The 20,547-nt window shown below is 40.6% G+C and overlaps 1 protein-coding gene across 1 annotated transcript in view; it reads left to right on the top strand.

Moving 5' to 3' along the window:
• DNM3 (dynamin 3) overlaps nucleotides 1–8,740 on the top strand; it is a 682,754-nt gene extending 674,014 nt beyond the window's left edge. Inside the window, exon 25 of the mRNA XM_078156497.1 lies at nucleotides 8,068–8,740. Coding sequence (XP_078012623.1) covers nucleotides 8,068–8,282 — 215 coding nt within the window. The 3' untranslated portion in view covers nucleotides 8,283–8,740. The remainder of the gene's footprint in view (nucleotides 1–8,067) is intronic.
• Nucleotides 8,741–20,547: the final 11,807 nt, after the last annotated feature.

The following is a 20,547-nucleotide window of genomic DNA, read 5'->3' as shown; positions in this document are numbered from 1 at the left end:
GCTAATATTTATATAGGACCTAATATGTGCCACTAAGTGCTTTATAAATATTAATCTCATTTGACCCTCATGACAGACTTGGGGGTAGGCATTATTATTATTATCCTCATTTTACAGATGGGGAAACTGAGGCAAACAGATTTTTTTTTTTTTTAAGTGACTTGCTCAGGGTCACACAGCTAATAAATGTCTGAGGCCAGATTCAAACTCAGGTCTTCCTAACTCCAGGCCTGATACTCTATTCGCTGTACTGCTTAGCTGCCTCAAGGAAACTCTGTTGTATATGGCTATGGCTTGTTTAACCCATCCAATTTGCCTTAATTAAAAGTGATGACTTCAGTTCTTCTAGTTTTGAATTAACTTTATGTTAGCACTAATGTAAGGAGAACCAGGCACCTAGAATGAGAGCTAGCTAGTTTCCATAATTGATAGAAATAGTTATATAGGCATGATTTCTTTGCATCTATCTCACAGTTGAGTAGGAACCCAACGAGATCCCAGAGACTTCAGCCTTTGTTTGTTGTTAATGCTACCAACCTAAATCAAGCCTGTAGCTTGGCCTGCAAAGAGCATTGGAACTCCAGAGCTCTGAGCTCTGGTCCTGACCCTGCTGCTTATTATCTCTGTGTAAGACACTAAACCTCTCTGTGAAATGACAGGGTTGGATTAGACAATTGTTAAGGTCCCTTCCAGCTCTGATAACTCTATTTCTCTGTACTCAACATATTCTGGACTCTATTTCTATTACTCTATATACCCTGGGATCACTCATTAAAATGAGCCAATGGACTTCTCACAGATTCATACAGTCTCAGAGTTGAGAAGAACTTTAGAGGTCCTCTAGTCCATCAGCTATCATGGATGACCTCTTCCTATGATATACCTTAAAGTGATCATCCAAGCTCTACTTAAGCTCTACTAGTGATGAGGAGAAACTCACAATCCAGTTCATTTTCAGACTCCTTTGATTAATTAGAATTTCTTCCCCCTATTAAACAATATCCACCACACTAACTTCTACCTACCGATTCTGATTCTCCCCTCTGAAATTTAATCCTTGGTCCACAGGACAGTCCTTCAAATATCTGAAGACAGCAGTTATGCCTCTCTAAAATATTTCTTCTCTAGGTGAAGCCACCCTAATGGTTTCAGTAGATACTCACATGAGGCTTCTCATCTTCCTGACTAGCTTCTCTGGGTCATTTCAACTCATCCCTCGTCCAGAACCGAGCCACAATACTACAAGTGCAGCCCAGTCAAGTACAGGATAATGAACATCTGTCTTGTTCTGGACGTGATACTTCCTTAATAAGTAGCCTCTGCTTGCATTATCATGTCACACAGAATTCAGGCATACAAATCCTTTAGAAGTTCAAGCAGATGTCATGGAACTTCAGAATTGTAAGGGACCTCAGAAGTCATCCAGTTCAACCAGTATCTGAGCAGGAATCCCTTCAACTATATCCTCCACAAGTGGTCATCCAGACCCTGCTTGAAGTCTGCCAGTGATGTGAACTCACTATTTTATTCCTTTATGTATTGAAGAGTTTGTTTGCATCAACCTTTGGTATACTTTTTCCCTTTTCTTTCCTTTCCTTTCCTTTTCTTTTTTTAGGACTAGGTCTGCCTATCTCCCCCAGCCTGGAAGTGCAGCATCCACTCATGAGCCCAGTCCCACTGCTGATTCTTATGGGAGCTCTGACCTGCCACATTTCTGACTTAGACCAGTCTGCCCATACTCAGGCAGCCTGGTAGTCCCTTGCTTCCAGGGGGTCATCATATTGATGCCAGACTTGGTGAGGATACATCATCAGCTTTAGCCCTACTACCATTGAGAACTCCCAAGCTCAAGTGACCCCCAGCCTCAGCCTCCCGTAGTGCAAATCACAGGAGTACAATAGCTGGCTAGAATCATATTTCAGATGTGCTGGGCTAGCTTTCTGAAGGACCGGTGAAATGAATCATTCTGTAAAGGAAAGAATCCTTTTCTAATGTCCATAATTTACTCTCTCTTTTGAAATATTAACTCATAATATCTAGAATTTTCTTACAGGACAGCACACCTGGAAGTATGCCCCTTAAAAAAATCATCTGGGAAATTGAATTTTAGTTTCCAGTTGACTTTTTTTCTGCTTTCTGGGATGCTTTAATCTGCGTTTCTCATCTGTCTTCAATGAGCAGTGGCTCCTACTACTTCGGTTTCAGGCTTATCAGTTGTATCTTTTTCCTATGCTTCATCATCCACTGTGTACCCAACCTTTTTGAAAAGCAGATGAGATCATTAAACAAAACTATAAATGCTCAGGGATTGAAGGTAGGGGAACTTTGCCCTGAATCAAGATTCTCTTTATAAAGTGGAACAAGCCTTCTGAAATGTAAATAATCCCTACCATCAGCTCTGCCCTTCTCCTTCCACAAGCTTCTCAAACCACCCCTTGTTTATCTCTTTTTATTATTTAGGGTATTAGTCAGAGTGTGTTCAATCAACGTTTGTCATTATGGGGCATGGATGATGGAAATTCATAGCTCATTTATGTAGAAAGGGGAGAACTAATCCCATAACCAACTTTATGAGATTTCAGAGTATGGGCCATTTCTAGTTCCTTAACAAACTAGAGGATTCCCCAGGCAAACTAATGAGGCTACTGGGCACGCAGTCAGAAAAACTTCATACTAGGCTTTGGATTTTAGCTTTATTTCCCACCACCATTTTCCCTAGAGCAAGACCAGAATAGACTCATGAGTCTATTCATTCCTCTTCAGTCCATGGGTGGAGCCCCTAATGGGCAGCTAGGTAACACAGTAGATAGAACCCTGGGCTTAGAATCAGGAAGACTCATCTTCAGGAGTTCAAATCTGGTCTCAAATGTTTGCTAGCTATGTGACCTTGAGCAAGTAATTTAACCCTGTTTGCCTCAGTTTCCTCATCTGTATAATGAGCTGGAGAAGAAAATGGCAGTATGTTTGCCAAGAAAACTCCAGATGGGATTCACAAAGAGTTGGACATGACTGAAACAACTGAACAAAAACGGAAGTCCTAATAAGCAGTAAACCCACCAAATGGTAGGGAAAGTGAGGTGAAGCCTGGCTAATTAATGAAATAATCAGATATTGAGTTTACTAGACTTAATTGTGGGGAGGGGAGCAAGCACTTATTAAATACCCTCTTAAAGTGCTGGCTGCTGAGGGGCAGCTAGGTGGTGCAGTGGATAGAGCACTGGATCAGAAGGATCTGAGTTCAAATCCCGCCTCATATATATAAAACACTCATTAGCTGTGTGACTCTGGGCAAGTCACGTAATTCCAATTGCCTCACACACAAAAAAAAGTGCTAGATGCTGTGCTAAGTGCTTTGCAAATACTCTCTCTCCCTAATTCCTGCCTCCAGTCAGTTGCATAAAATAGCCATTTAGTACATGTTTCTTTTTTATTTTTAGGCAATTGGGGTTAAGTGACTTTCCCAGGGTCACACAGCTAGTATCAAGTCTTTGGTCTGAGGCCGTATTTGAACTCAGGTCCTCCTAACTTCAGGGCCGGTACTTTATCCATTGTGCCACCTAGCTGCCCCTTTAGTAAATGTTTATTGAAGTAAATGTCTGATTCAGAGAAATCTGGGTATCTTCCCCTCCCCCCACAAAAAAAAGCTTAAAAATCTTCCCAGGTTCATTCATTCCTTCTACTTTTCTCTCCTTTAGAAAATGTTAAGTACAGACTGCCAATGAGGGCCATCTGGGGTCCCAAAAAACCCTTACAGACACTATATACTGACCTTATAACATCCTCCAAGACTCCAACTTACAAAAAAGAATCTCTTCCAGATCCGAAGAATACGTGGGCAGAATTCAACATCAACAAGATTCCTAAGCACAGTAAATACTACTGATTCACTGTATCACTGCTGCCCTCTTCTCATATCTTCACCTTCCCCCACACCCCAGCTTGACCAAGAAGGAAGGCTCTTTTGCATTCCTTCCTGACGAAGATCTTTTGTTCCTACTATTATGTCTACCACCTATTTCCTAATAATATAATAGCTTACTTTTTAGGTTTATAAATACAGTTGGTTAACGGAACATTGAAAGTGCTTCTCATTTATCTTCAGTTAGATTCCAATTAGTAAAAGGGTTTCCAATTCCAGGTTGTGAGTTGTCCAAGGATATTTTCTCCATCACTCCTTGAAGGTCTAGAAATCCCATCTGGTGCTCAGCCTGTAAAAAAATGAGAGAGAGAGAGAGAGATAAAAGCCATCTGTACCTCCCCTTTGCTTCCTCCCGGCAGTTGGGTGGCAAAGGGGAGATAGTACTAGATTTGGAATCAGGAAGACCTGCGTCCAAATTCTACCTCATACACTTATTAGCTGTGTGATCTTGGACAAGTCATTTAACTTCTCTTAAGCTTCTGTTTTCTGATCTGTAAAATGAGGATCATAATAGCACCTTTCTCATAGAGTTATTTTAAGGATTAAATGAGTTAATATGTGTATAGCACTTTGCAAACTTTAAAGCAAGTGCTATACAAACGTGAGCTATTATCATTATGTTGACTTTGGCCCAAAGATACTGTGATTCAAATGAGTGACAAATGTCAAGTGATTAATTACCATAACCCAGGTTCATTTTATGGCCCTCAACGGCCATCTTTTCATAAGGAGCACACTCAACAGACAAGATGTATATGTGGGTGAGAACCGTGCATTCCAGATTAAATGGTGGCTAAAATAGAGATGGAATGGGATGGGGTTGTTGGAAGGTTCCTGGTTGAGGAATGTAATCCTAACAGAATCAAAGGATCTTAGAGTGTCAAGAGACAGCAAAGGTCATGAATGTGTTCCAAACTAAGCAGAAACCATCTCCATATCCTCTCCAAACAGGTATCCGCCTCCATACCTCCAGTAATGGAGAATTTACTCTCTCCTGAGGCAAGCCATGTACCACCTTGAAGAAGCTCTAATTATGAGAGTTTTACTTATATCAGTGCAGAGTCTGCCTTTGGGAAACATCCACCCATTGCCACCAGTTCTGCCATCTGCAGCCAAGCAGAATAAATCTAACCCCTTTTCCACATGACAAGCTAGATATTTAGTCTGGAGAAAAGAAGATTCCAGAGAATCATGACTGCTGTCTAGAAGTATTTGAAGGGCTGTCCCGTGAACTAGGAATTAGATTTGTTTGGTTTGGCCCCCGAGGCAGAACCAGCGGCAATGAGTAGAAACTGAAAAGAAAAAAATTCAGGTTTGATGCAAGTCAGAACTTGCTAAGGACTCCAGCTATCCCACAGCGAAATGGGCTGGTTCCAGACAAAGCCCACCCTCCCTCATGGAGTTCTTTAAGCAAACGTAGCATGTCTACTTCTCAACTATCAATCAATCAATCTACTCTCATTTATTAAACATTGGTGTTGGTCCTTCATTCTGGAAGAGGACCCATGACATCAGGAGAGTGATATCTTAACTTGCAAGTGGATTGGATTTAAATGAGGCAGGGCTGTGCAAAGTTATCAGCCTCACTCTCTCTTCCAGAGTCATCCCAGTCCAGTAGCAAGACATGGGTCAGAATGACTAGCAATGACCCAGCATTTGTTAAACACATTCTATGTGGCAGTCATTGTGCTAGATGAAATGGAACGGTCTCTTACTTGGTTTTGTGTAATATAGAATAAATCTTTCCTTTCAGTTCTAGCTCCCTGGTCTTGGAGTCAGGGAAGACCTGAGTTCAAATCCTGACTCAGACACTAGCTGTGTGACCCTGGGTGAGTCACTTAATTTTTGTGTGCCTCAGTTTCCTCAACTGTAAAATGGGGATAATAATAGCATCAACCTTATAGGGCTGTTGTGAGGACCAAGTGAGATAATACTTGTAAAGTGCTTTGCAGACTTTAAAGTGCTATATAAATGCTGGCCATTATTAATAATAACTAGCATTTATATAGCACCTGCTATGTGTCAGGCACTGTGCTCAGTGCTTTATAATTATAACCTGATTTGATTCTTACAACAAACCTGGGAGTTAGGTGCTATTATAATTCCTATTTTATAGTTAAGGAAACTGAGGCAAACAGCGGTTAAGTGACTTGTTAAGGTCACACAACTAGTAAGGGTCTGAGGCCTACTTTGAATTCAGATCTTCCAGTGTCCGGGCCCAGTGCTCTATCCCACATTCCCCTCAGCTGCCTGCTATTTTTATTAGCTTAGATGGCAGTCTCCGGCCCTCTCAACATGTCTCTTATCACCTTGGTTACCGTCCTCTAGACATGAACCAATTTACAAATATCCCTCTGGCCTCCAGAAATGAACACAGTGCTCCAAACATAGTCTGACCAGGGCAAAGTACAGTACAGGAGGAGATCACCTCCTTTATTCTGGTCCCCGTTCCTTCCTCTCTTAATACAGCCTAAGATCATATCAGTTTTTCCAGGCTGCCAGAGCTCCTCATTCCTGGTAGGTTATCTCAGGGAATGATGCACCTCCACGCAAAGCACCCAGGACAGACAGAACAGGGAGATTGTTAGTCAAATTAATACTTTCCCCCCCTTTAAATGATCATTTCTTGAATAAGAGCCATTCCACAAATAATAAATGGTCAAAGCAATATGAATGAGTTGTTTTCTAAGGAGGAGATTCAAGATATTAATAGCTATATGAAAAAGTGCTCCAAATCACTAACAATTATTTAAATGCAAATTAAAGCAACTCTGAGGTTCTACTTCATACCTATCATATTGGCAATGCTGACCAAAAAAAAACAAAACAAAACAAGAAAATGAGAAATTCTGAGGGGCTGCAGGAAAACAAGCACATTAATGTCCTGCTGGTGGAGGTATGAATTGGTCAGTCCATTCTGGAAAGTAATTTGGGAACTATGCCCCAAAGGTTACTAAACCCTACATACAGTTTGTTCAAATGATAACACAATTAGGCCTATGCCCTAAAAATTTTTTTTAAAAAAAGGAAAATGATCCCTATATATGAAAAGTATTTATAGTAGTTCTTTTGTGGTGGCAAAGAAATGAAAATTAAAGGGTACCCATCAATTAGGAATGGCTAGATAAATTATAGTGTGTCAATGTAATGGAATAGTATTGTGCTATAAGAAATGATGAAGGGGATAATTTCAGAGGAAGCTGGAAAGACTTTTATGAACTGAAGCAGAGGTGAGTAGAAGCAAAGCAAACAAAAAACAAAACAAAAAAACCTCAAACAATGTGTACAATAACAGCATTGTAAAAACAACTTTGAATGACTTAAGAACTCTGATCAATGCAATGATAAATCAGGATTACAGAGGACTGGTGATGAAGAGAAGTGATGAAATCAAGGTGCAGATTAAAATGTATATATAAAGCCAAAGTGGAAATTTGTTTTGCTTGACTCTCTACATTTGTTGCAAGGGTTTTTTTTCCCCCTTTAAATGGGAGGAGGGGAAGAAGAGGGAAAGAAAATCAATTTCTTCCATTCAAAAAAAGTGGAATTAAAATTTATAAACCAAATAGTCACTTATTACTTATCTATGCATCTTGTTTGCCCCAGTAGAATGTAAACTCTTTTAGGGCAAGAACTGTGTTGTGCTTGTCTCTCTATTCCCAGTGCCTAGCCCTGTGCCTTCCACATAAAAGCTCCTTTAAAACATTTGGTGAAATTCTCAAAGACCCATGATGAAAAATGCTATCTACCTCCAGAGGGAAAACTGATGAAGTCTAAGTGCAAACAAGCATTTTTTTTCCACTTTCTTTATTTTTCTTGGGTTTTTTTGACAAGGTGGCTAATATGGAAATATGTTTTGCATTACTTCACATATTTAATTGCTATATTGCTTGCCTTCTCAGGGGAAGGGCTGGAGGAAGGAAGAAAATTTGGAACCTTTAATTTTTTTAAAATGAACATTAAAAATAAAGAAATAATGAATTTTTAAAAAAATGAATCCATGATCTACCCCTCCTTCCAAATTTTCTGAATTGAATGGAATGGAATTGATCAACTTCTAGAAACTAGACATGGCTAGGAATGTATTGTCCCCAGACAAGTTCTCAGTAGTCATAGCTCAAATACTCAATGGATCTGTGATCTTATAGATGTGGCTCTTCCTTCCAGTGATACAGATAGAAACACCCCACCCCACTCCACTCCCCAGGCCTGCTCATCCTGCGTGACTCTAGTCACTCCCACAATTAAGCCAATTGGAATACACATAAAAGAATTCAGTGGTGCTTCTGCCTGTCTCGGTGCTAATGGCCCTACTACTAAACTGGTAACTGGGCCACACTCATTTGGCCGTTTGTTCTTGTAGTGGGCAAAGTTAAAAGGGACAGGGAGAGGAGAGGGAATACTAGTGGCTGACAAATAATGGAGATGGGAGTTTTCTTGGGTCTTGATATTGAGCACACATACAATACAATGAACTGGGATCCCTTCGATATGAAAATACTCTTTATAAGGGCAGATAGCAGCCCATTCACACCTCTTCACTCTATGCAATTCTTGTCTACATTGTTTTATTGATCCTCCAGAGGAGCTCTACAAAACGTGCCAGTGGAGTTTCTCCAAATCTCATCAAGAAGACCAAACTATAACAACGTGTAAACTAATATGTTCGATATAACTAATGCATGATAAGGTATATAAAATATAACAAATATGTAATAGTAGGTATACTAGTATATAAATCCTGACTAATATGTGATAGGTTATATAAGCATATAAATTAATATGTAAAGCAATGTATGATAAGGTGTATAATATATAACAAATAATATATAACTGTTTAATGAACTTGTCCTAATTAATTGTAATTATTGGAAATAATGCTAGTATAACAGAATTATGAGGCAAAAACTTTTAATATAATATCTTTAAAAGAAAAAAGGAGTGCCCAAAGTAAGAATATTGCAATGCATTTCCAGCCTTACCTAATCAAGAGAGTGCCCTGACAGGCCAACACAAGGGAGTCCTCTCTGTTTTACCCATATATTCCTAATAGTGGTGATGGAAACATAAGGATCCCATAATGTTATGGCCCTGTCCATTAAGATCATCCAATTCCCTTTATGGACCTTATGCCCATCAAGAAGGCTTCAAATCTTAGTTTCATTTCCCGAGTGGACATCTCTGCTTGGAAAAGAAAGAATCTATTGACCAAATGATATAAGTATTTTGGTCACTTAGCAACTGTATTTCTCATTACAAACTAATAAATCACATTCTGATTTACCAACCAATCTCTTGTGAGCTTGGTTTGCGAGGGGCTGTGTCCCAAACCTTGGTTCCTCTTGGGTGAACTGATGAAATGGAGCCTTTGAGCATAGGAAGCTGATGGACCTTCAGGGAGCAGCCTCTTCTCCTTTTAGCACCTTTTAACCCCACTAGTGCCCTGGGGAGTGGTTTCCCTAAGTTTAAAATGACTCCTCTGCTGTAAAGTTGCTCTATATTCTGAACTCACTGTCATCACTTTTTGTCACTGTTTTTTTTTTAACTTGTAAATGTTCCAGTGGATTCCACTTGATTATTCCCAGCCACTAGTAAATGGAAGGCATCATCTAACACATTCCAAAAATCCTTCCAAGACAATTATAGCTCCTGCTTACAAAGGGCTTGAAGGTCTACAGAATGCTTTGTGGGCCACAGCTTTGTGAGGTAGGCTCCCATTTAACAAACAAGAAGCTAAGTTACTTGTACAAAGTTGCACACCCAGGAAGAGTAGAGGTTTGGACTTGAACCCAGGCCTCCTGACTCTAACTAAGGCTTGGGCTCTTTGTACCAGATTACACACAATGCCTTCTTGCAGACCTCGGATGGCTAAATTGAAACACTGGGATCTCTTTAACTATTCTATAAATGGTGGGGTTGGGGTTGGGCGGTGATCTTCCTCCAGTAAGTTTCAGAAATGAAGTAAAGCTAACTATTCCCAAAGGAAAGCTATGGCAGTTAATTGTTTGTGCTATGACCTTACTGTGCCCCAAATGAAAACTTTATTTTGTGTCGTCTTACGTCATTCTCTAGTTGATTCACAGACATAATAAGTTCACTCTCCAACAAAAGTTACATAGGCGAGGGAATGTGCACTATTTACTTATTTTGTATTTCCCGTAGGATCTAACAGGGCATACACTAGATGTGGTTATAGCTTGTCAGAACCAGAAAGGACTTCAAAGACCGTCTAGTCCAAGTCCTAAGTGGTGAAGTAGATTTCGGGGCCTGAGCTTAGGAAGACTAGTGTTCATGAGATCAAATCTGACCTCAGACATTTACTAGCAGTGTGACCCTGGGCAAGTCACTTAACTCTGTTGGCCTCAGTTTCCTTATTTGTAAAAAGAGCTAGAGGAGGAAAGGGCAAACCATCTTTGCCAAGAAAACCCCAAATGCGGTCACAAAGTATCAAACAGTACTGAAACACTGAACAATAACAACAAAATCCCAGAGCTATCCTTTCTCCCCAGTTTGTTAACCCACTTTCTGTCTTTGAATTACTTCCTATTTCTCTTTGTGGAGGTTGTAAATCATCCCCCTCCCCCAGCAGAATGTCAACTTCCTGAGAGAACAAGAACTCTTTTTTTTTAAAATGAAGAGCCATTTAGCACATTACTTTACAATACAGTAGTAACTGATTAACTGAAATATCAGTTTAACTCATAGAGTCTTGCAGATGAGATTGTAAAGGGAAAAAAAATCAAAGAATTTTAAATTGGAATGGATTGTGAAGATCATTCAGACCAAGGTCCTCATTTAACAGATGAGGCATTTGAGGCCCAGAGAGGTGGAAGGGGTCCGTAATCATTTAAGTGGTAACTAATAAGGCCAGGATTCAAGCCCAAGTCCTCTGACTCCAAATACAATGGGCAGAAGTACATCATATTGCTACGTGCCCAATAGTATACTTAGTACATATATGGCGTATGATTGCAGCTAGGTGGCACTATAGTGGATAGAGCACTGGGGCCTGAAGACTTATCTTCCAGAGTTCAAATCCAGCCTCATTCACTTACTAGCTGTGTGACCCTGGGCAAGTCACTTAAGCCTGTTTGCCTCAGTTTCCTCACTTATGAAAATGAACTGAAGGAAATGGCAAACCACTCCAGTATCTCTGCCAAAAAAAACTCAAATGGGGTCACAAAGCATTGGACACAACTGAAAAATGACTGAACAAGCATGTAATACCTAGTTCACACATGATATGCATTACTATATGTAGTATACTGATTGCTCTATGGGATATATATATATATATATATATATATATATATATATATATATATATATATATATAGGGGATCCTGCCTTTGATGAACATATAAATCTAAATTGGGAAGATAAAACATACCTGTATACATATGCAAATTAAGAGTCCAATTACAGGCCAAAATCAATAAATTATGAACTGACCACCACAGATGATTCCTCTAAAGACTTTGTTCACATCAACTGATAGCCTTATCCTACTAAAAGAAAGAAATCCTAATTTAGAACTAGAAGGTCCCTTAGAAGTCATTGAGTACACCTCCATTGTCACTTTACAAATGAGGAAGCTAAGAGCCCTGTAAGGTGAAATTAGGGGGCAGCTAGGTGGCTCAGTGGATGGAACTTTGGGCCTGGCATGAGGAAAACCTAAGTTCAAATCCAGCCTCAGCCACTCATTAACTGTGTGACCCTGGGCAAATCATTTAACCTCTATTTGCCTTAATCTGCTAGAGAAGGAAATGGCAAACCACTCTAGTATCTTTGCCAAGAAAACCCACAGACAATATGGTCCATGGGGTCATGAAGGGTCGGAAACCACTGAAAAACAAAAGTGATATTACTTGTCCTAGGTCACAGGGGGTGTGACAGCCTCGGGGATTCACTCATACCCTTTGATCTCAGTGAAGTTCAGCAGTTCAAATTGACCCAAGTCCGTTGCTCTCCCCATGATGCTACACTGCCTCTGACTAAACTGCTTCTTACTTCAGCCCTTCCTGAACTGAGCCTTAAGCCAATGACATGGAGGACCCTCGATTATAGCCATAACTCAGTATCTCTGCCAAGAAAACCCCAAATGGGGTCACAAAGAGTCAGACACAATTGAACAACAACAATAACAGGGTGGGGTGGGGTGGGGAAGCACACAGTCACCAAGTCAGCACCCATCGTGGGAATATACTCATTCCAGACCTGCAGCAATTTGTCTCTATAGTATCAACAGATCTTTTGATAGAAAAAGAGGCATTAAAATATATACTTTCTAAATGAATGGTAAGCTCTACAGAGCCCATGCCAAGTATCATGACAAGAGTTTTTCCCATACTGGGGTCATACTTTAGCAGGTCCTGGATCCCTTCTCTCCGGTGATCTCCACTATGGCAGTGGAGGTTCACAGTGTCCCTCTTCTAGCATCCTGTCATGTGTTCTATAGTGTCCAAGCAATGCTCCTGGATCACATAGGGTGATACTAAGGATGCTCTTTACTTATCTAGCTGGGGTTAGAGCTGTCCACAAAGGAGAGGGAAAGAGAGAGACAGAGACTCGCAGAGAGAGGGAGGAAGGGAGGGGGAGACAGAGAGAGAAGGAAAGGATGAAAGAGGGAGGGAGAGAATTAGGGGGAAGAGAGAGAGAGAGGGCCAGTGAGAGCAAGAACAAGTGGAAGAGACAGAGATATAGAGAAAGAACTAGAGAGAGCATTTGTTATGTGCTTAAGAGCCAGGCATTGTGCTAAGTTCTGAGAACATAAATACAAGCAAAAAGAAAAAGTCAAGGAGTTGACATTCTAGTGGGGGAAGACAGTAAAACTATTAAAAAGGAGCTAGCAAGGGTCTGTGGGGAAGACAAGTGGTTGGAGAAGGTCCCCACTTGGGGGCAAGGTGGAGAAGTGGTCCAAGGAGGTATGGGCTGGTTCCAGTTGCCAGAGAGCATGGCTGGCATTCCACCTTCCTCAAATGGCAGTTGGGGGAAGGGGGGGACTCACACAATAGGACACCAGCCCATGCAGCTCAGCCAGGTGGAAAGTTTGGGGCACTCCCAACCTTTTATCCTTGGAGCTCTTCCCTTGATGTTTCTTTCCCTAAACCAGTATTTGAAACTCCTATAGCACAAACCACAATGGCCTTTCCATTTCTGCCTCTCCCAGGGGCACTTCCTAGTTGTCCGAGGAATGACCGAACACAGGCCAGTTAGTCCTAAATTTACTCTCCTTGAGGACTTGAGCGGAATTTTCAATTCATCCACTTTTCAAGGCTATGCACTAGTCCAATGTCAGGATGGTTCTGAGACTTTAGTAGTTCTGAGGTATGGATGACTCCCCCCAGATTTGAATCTAGGATTTGTTGTCTTATTGGGGTGTGTGGGGGTGTGTGTGTGAGTGTGTGTGTGTGTGTGTGTGTGTGTGTGTGTGTGTGTGTTTTAACCAAATCTGTGTTTTCATTCATGTAGGGAACTTACCAGGAAACTCACTCTACCAGTGCACATCAGCACTTCCTACTCAATTCATAGTTTTAGAGTTTCCTGAGACATTGAGAGGTTAAGTGTCCTGCCCAGGGCTATACAGCCAATAGGTATCAGAAACATGACTTGAAGCCAGGTCTTTCAGACCCCAAGGCTACCTGTCTCTCCACAACCCTTACTGCCTCTCTTATACCATTTTCAGAAAGCAATTTGGGGACTCAATCAATCCTCAATCAGCTGACAAGCATTTACTAATCTCTTGCCAGGTGATAAATTGAGGGAATACAAAGACAAAAGCCACACAGTTCCTGCTTTCAAATATTTTGCATTCTAATTGTGGGAGGGAGCCTAAGGAGAGTGGGGATACAACATTCACATATAAGGTTTTAAGTTTTGAAAACTTTTAGAATAGGTATAAAGTGGTCTTGGGGTGGGGGGAGGGAATGAGGTAGTCTTTTCAAGGTAACAGCACTGAGTCCTAAAGGCAACCAAGTATTTACAAGAGAGGGAAAAAGGGAGGGCATGCCAGGCATAAGGAACAGCCAATGCAAAGGCACAGAGTCCTGAGATGACATGTCACTTGCAAGGAACAGCAAGACTGCCTAATGACTATTTGTTGAATCAGATTCAATGACCAGATGGGGAAACTGTGACATGCATATATATTACCCATCCCTCTGATCCCTCTTGTACTTTGAGGAATCTTTGGCAAGGCATGTGAAATCTTGGGTCAGTGAATTAGAGAAAAGTGAGCCAGGCTCAGGCAGCTGGTCTTTGTTATTTCCAAGAAAACTTGTTTCTTAATTGTAGAGAACTCTGGCCTATTTGGCTCAAGGTTGTAACTCAGCAGGAATGTGGAGTTTCAGGGAAGTTTAAGTCCTCTGATTTGGAGTATGTTGCCTTGGAACACGAAATAAGTTAGAAAACAGATCGTGCTTTTTGTCTCAGAGATAGGGTTATGCCAGGATTAGCAAGTGCCTAGGACATGTGTACTTGGGATATTATTAAAAGGAGCAAAAGATGTATTTGTCATTTACAAAAATATCTTTAGCTGATTTATTTAATAATAGTGAAAAACTTATAACATTGTTCATATCCAACAATTAGGTTGAACAGAATAAATTGTGTCATAGCAACATCATTTCATATTGTACCATTAACATGATAAATGAAGAATACAAATAAATGTGAAGAGACTTATATGAAGTGATACAAAGTAAAGTTAGTGAAAATCAAAAATAACACTCCCCTTGACTGTTTCCTCATCTTTAAAATGAAGAGGATTAGATTTGTGGTCCTCACAGCATGTTCCATGGATCCTTTGGGGTCCTGAGACCTTTCCAGAAAAGCTAAAAAGTAAAAATATTTTTATAATAATACTAAGATGTTATTTGTCTATTAACATATTCCTCCTTTTTCCAACTATGTAACTATGAAAGTCTGAATTTTCTTCCCATACTTCAAACAAAATAACATCACAATAAATTGAATGTGGAGGAAGATAAGAGAAGAAAGCTGTCTTGTATTCAGCCAAATATTAAAGAGATTTGCAAAAGTATATAAAACAATGCTGCTGTCCTACTAATTTTTTTGTTTCAGAAAATAATAGTTATTTTTCATAAAAATATGTTATCTTAACATGAGGTAGATTTATTATTGTTGTTTTAAGTGAATTAATAAACATTTTAAAATTTTAGCAGTTTTAATTTCTAATATAATTAATATTGATAGATACAGCCACATGAAGAAAAGCTCTTCGATAATTTTTCAGAGTGTAAAGGAGTCTTGAGACCAAAGTTTGACAACCGCTGATGTAAGCTATGGCAACTTATCTTTTCCCCCATTATCTCCCTCTACTCCCCCTTCTGTCCCCCAAAATAAAACTTCTCAAGAGCCTGAATTTTGCAACATAGTTTGCAAACAATACTGTTGGAATTCAGAAATTGGTTTGAGGAAGGAAAGGAGAGAGAAGAAAGAAAAGAAAGGGACAGTGTTTCACCATCAACCTGGCAGAGCCAATCAATTTTTATTGTTCTGCACTGGCTGCCTTCTTCTATCAGATCATCCATGAATAAGATCAATTGAGCTTCAGCTTTAATGACGAGAGCTCTCCAACAACAAATTACGTTGCGATTCACCTCATCTGTAGCCATTACCTTGTATTGAGTCTTCTTTGAGACCACAAGAACTTGACCCGCCCCCAACTCTTTTTTTAAAACCACTGAAATTAAATCCTGAAAGAAAAAAAAATTGTTATTGCTATTAAAAAGAAACTTTTGTTCTTTGTTGCCCAAATGTCAATAGTCTTGAGTTCATGTTTTGTTTGGTGATGTAGCATGTTGAAAACCTCCAGCTTGTTGGTTGGACACCATGTGGAGGATTTGCTATCATCCGTAGACAATAGTTGCACAATTTGAGAAGGCATGAATGTATTTGATCTTTACTGTTGAAGGTGCTTAAAACACTGGGGAAATCACAGGTGCATCAAAGTATCCAGGTGTGGGGGATGAGGTAAGGAATTGCCAAATCCACCATCTGTAAATTTTTTGAGAGTTTTGTTAAATTGATAACAGAACTGTTTAAAGAAATGAAAGCTACTTTGGAAAGCTAATGGACATTTCCAAGTTTGAAAGCAGGGAAACTCTTGAGTCCCAAGGCTTTTAGACCCAAAGTCTATTGGGTCCTGCCCCAAATAATTTTTTCTCATCCCACTGGATGCCAAGACAGTTCTTCTATTACCTCTTTCCATTTTGAGCCAAGGCTTCCTCTATCGACTTCCCTGCCCCCTGGAGACCCAAACTGCTCCCGAATATTATTGAGCACTGGGCTGTTGTTCTAATAGCCATGCGTTTACTACGCTGCTTTCCACAAGTACATCCCTAGCACTACCACTCAGAGCACCCCAGAAGGAAGATGACGACCTTCCATCTGGAAATCAGATTTTTCTTCAGAAAGCACCTTCACGTCTATAATCTCATTAGGTCCTCTCAGTCAGTGGTTGTTGTTTTGTTTTTTTTTAATTTAAATTATAAAGTGGTTATATGTCATATGTATTTTCAATTCTAATTCCACTACCAAAGCCAGCCAGGCTTCCACAGATGCCTCATCCTATATGTGTTGTTGTGTGGCCTTCGTTTTTGAAGAGGACCAAGAGCACCACAGTGTTAGGGTACAATAATGGATGATCAGCGATGACTTGCTGGTGAATTGGATGTATGTAAGGCAGAGTTGTACAAAATTGTGAGCCTCACTCTCTCTTCCAGAGTCATCAAAGTCCAGTGTGAAGACTTGTAAATCAGGACAACTGGTAATGGCCTGAGATGCAGTGGATGACCTGGGCATCTTTGTTGTCTGCCCAAGCTGTAAGTGTCGGTTTCAGCCACCTTCGTGGACTTTGGAACAAATTGTTCCCATCCACCCATTCTACTGGGGGAAGTCTTTGTGTGCTTGAGATACTCACTGATGGTTTTGAGGCCTGTTTAGTCCTGGTTGAGCTCATCTGCTGAAATGGTCTTATCAGGGTGTGGCTGTTGTGCATGCTACAGCTTCTCGGAGGCACAGAAGAGAGAAGTACTAGGTAAACCCCAAAGGTGGATGAGCAGGCCTGAAAAGGGCTCAGTAAGCCTTCATACCAGAGAGGCTAGTCCTCTCTCAACACCCCATACACCCCATTGTTTTGCCCACATTGATTTTTCCCACTTCTTTATTTATTGTGTCATTATCTTGACTTTTTCAAAATAAAGATTCTCACTGTCTCAGAAAGGTTTGGTTCATTTTCCTCCTTCCTTTTGATAATCCCCACCGATTAATAAATTAAAATAATTAATGGTTAAATTCTACATATGCTACCACTCTCCCCATAGTATGGCAGAGTAAGTAAGTGAATAGTGTTGAGTAAATTTATCAGCCAGGTTTCTTGAAAGCCCAGGGAGAATCTCACCCACTACATCAGTCAATAAACATTTATTAAGTACCTACTGTATGTCAGGCACTGTGCTAAGGAATGGGAATATACAAGGGAGCAAAAGACAGCCTCTGCTTTCAAGAAGCTCAGGATCTAATGGACCACTAGTGATTCTGAAGGACTGGAGATCAAATGAGTAGCCAAGGTGAAAGGAGAAGAAACGGATTAGCCCACTAAGGAAGACTGCTTACTAAATGTAAAAGCTTCAGTTTCCTGGGGTATAGATTTGGTTTTAAGAGATTTCTCAGCTCTGCTTAGAGTGATAACAGTCATTCAGCTGCATTCTACAGCATTTGAATGGACCAATGCAGTCTGTCCCTATAGGAAGGTTGTTCTGAAAGGTTCCTAGTTGTGTGTTGAGGGCAACAATTTTGGAGTCCTGTGTAAAGCGTGTGGCAGGGTTTTGTGTGTTCAACATAAACAAGATGAAGATAGTTCAGTTAGGTTTTGTTATTTAGCCTACAGCAGAAAGGGCAATAATTCGGTCAGGTTTTGTTATTATTTTGAAGCAGAATGGGTATGGATGAGGTGGGGTGGAGTGGGGTGAGGCGGGGGTGTAGTTCAGTCAAACAGTAAGTTCCGATAACAAGGCTGTTTTTCTTCTATGATTGGGAGCTGGCCGTGGAATCAGTAAGACCTATTTTAAAGTCCTGCTTCTGACACATACTTTGACCTTGGGCAAGACACTTAACCTCTCAGTGCCCCAAGTGACTAATTATAGAGGAGTTGCTGACCTAAGCAATTTCACACCCAGAGTCCCCTGTTTTCTCACCCCTTCTCCCACCCCCCACCCCTCCTCCTTGACTAATTTACTGGCACCAAAAGATATTTACTATGGGATACTCCAATATTAAGTGCTGCTATATTTCCTCCCCGAGGCGTCTGTCTCTCCTTATAAAGCTCTTTCTCCTTAAAAGCTTTATAGTAATTCCAGCTAACCATATGAAGTAAGTGATATTCCACTGATATTCTTTTTTTGGTCTTAGCTCTACTTCCTGCATACTTTTTTTTTTTAAGATCCTCATCTTTCAGATCATTCACTTCTGCTTTGTAAACACAGGGAACCTTTCATGTTTCTTGGAGTAACAGGGACAGTAGTCTTTTCTTCTATAGCATAGTTCCCAACAGCCAGTTCCTGGTCTTCAGTTGTTATCCTTAGCTTATCTTTTTCACAAGTTGGTATTTTCTCTTCTCATTATTCTCATTATTTCTCTTCAGTGGGCAGTTGCTTCCCTCCAGCCTTTGAATGTAGGCAGGGAGAGTCTGAAGCTTGTCCCCACATTTTCTGTGAAATGTTAGATCAAATTCTAAAGCTAGATCAAAAATAGTAATCTGTAAAATAATTCTCTGTGGATCATACCAAGCCTTCCTTCCTCCAGTAACAGATACATGAAGTGCCTTCAGACTCAGTTTGTCCTGTACTTCTATAGAGTCACAAAAGATGAGACCCCCCCTCACTCCTTAGCAAGGTTATTAATTATAATAGTTTACATGTGTATAGCACTGGGGCAGCTAGGTGGCACAGTGGATAGAGCGCTGGGCTTGGAATCAGGAAGACTCATCTTTGTGGTCTTAGACACTTACTAGCTGTGTGATTCTGGACAAGTCACTTAACTTTGTTTGCCTTAGTTTCCTCATATGTCAAATGAGCTGAAGAGGGAAATGACAAACCACTCTACTATCATTGTCAAGAAAACCCCAAAAGGGGTCACGGAGAGTCTGACACAGCTGAAGCAATTGAACAATATAGCCCTGTGTGCCAGGTGCTGGGCTAAGTGCTTTACAATTATGTCATTTCATCCTCACAATAACCCTGGTGGGTAGGTGCTATAATTATCCCCACTTTCCAGATGGGGAAACTGAGGCAAACAGCAATCAAAGGACAAAGCTAGTAAGTGTCTAAGGTCACATTTGAACTCAGGTCTCTCTGACTCCAGGCCAAGTGCTCTGTCCACTGCACCACCTGACTCCTCAGTAGTAAGAGATGTAAAAATAAGAGAAAGACAATGTGACATAGGTCAAATCCTGCCTCAGTCATTTATGATAATTGTAACCTTGAGCAAATAATTTAACCTTTTTGACTTTCCTAAGTATTGATTCCCACATTAGAATGTGAGATCTTTAAAAGTAGATACTATCTTGCTTTTGTATTTGTATTCTTGGGGCTTTGCAAGTAGTAAGCACTTAAATGCTTTTTTTCACTCCATTCATTCATTCATTCATTCATTCTAGGAGTCCGTCTATTATACCAGTTCCTAATCTGAAGAGAAAGAAGTTCATGGTCTCCCAGTCTCCACACCTAACTGAAGCTCCAAGGATGCCAGGGCTCCCTAAAACTGGGTTGTAGATAGGAACTCACTCTCACCCGAAGACTTCCTGACACATGTGGAAGTAAGCCTGGCTCTCTTTTTCAGTAAGAAGGGGTCCACTGTCCTCTTCAACTCAGGCACAGGACCAAAGCCCAAGATACCTTAGGAGGGCAACCCTGCCAAAAGATGCATTTTCCTACCAGCCTGCTTAAGGAAACAAACTCTTCTGTCCTCCGTAATGCTTCCAGGCTCCCCATATTCTGCCACAGTGGAGAGATGGTGAGATTCCCCTTTTTGTGTTGCCAGGATTCTTTACTTTTGTTCAGTTGTTTTTCAGTCATGTCCAACTCTTCATGACCCCAGTTGGGATTTTTATGGCAAAGATCCTGGAGTGGTTTGCCATTCCTTCTCCAGCTCATTTTACAGCTGAGGAAACTGAGGCAAACAGGGTTAAATGACTTGACCAGGGTCACACAACTAGTAAGTGTCTGAGGCCGGATTTGATATGCAGGATACATTACAGATAATCTTAGATGCGCAAGTATTAAGGAGTCTGAGAAAAGGGTTCTATTAAAAGGCAGAATTTTAGTTAATACTTGATGGAAGCCAGGAAAACCAGGAGACAAAGAACAGGAGAGTGAGAATTTCAGGCATGGGGGACAGGCTCAGGGTCAGGAGATGAAGTATCTTGTGCAAGAAACAGCAAAGGAGGCCAGTGTCACTGGATCATAAAATCTGTGGGAGGGAGTAAGAAGACTGAAAAGGTAAAGAGGAGCCAGGTGTTAAAAGGCTTTAAAAGACAAACAGAGGATCTTATGTTTAATCCTGGAGGTAATGGGAGCCACTGTAGTTTATTAAATGGGGGTGAAGAT

This window comes from Phascolarctos cinereus, unplaced genomic scaffold (genome assembly GCF_003287225.1).
Source record: "Phascolarctos cinereus isolate Bilbo 61053 unplaced genomic scaffold, phaCin_HiC Scaffold_5;HRSCAF=322, whole genome shotgun sequence".
Lineage (NCBI taxonomy): Eukaryota > Metazoa > Chordata > Mammalia > Diprotodontia > Phascolarctidae > Phascolarctos > Phascolarctos cinereus.
The sequence above is the reverse complement of the archived record's forward strand: the minus strand, read 5'-3'. Positions and strand labels throughout refer to the sequence as shown.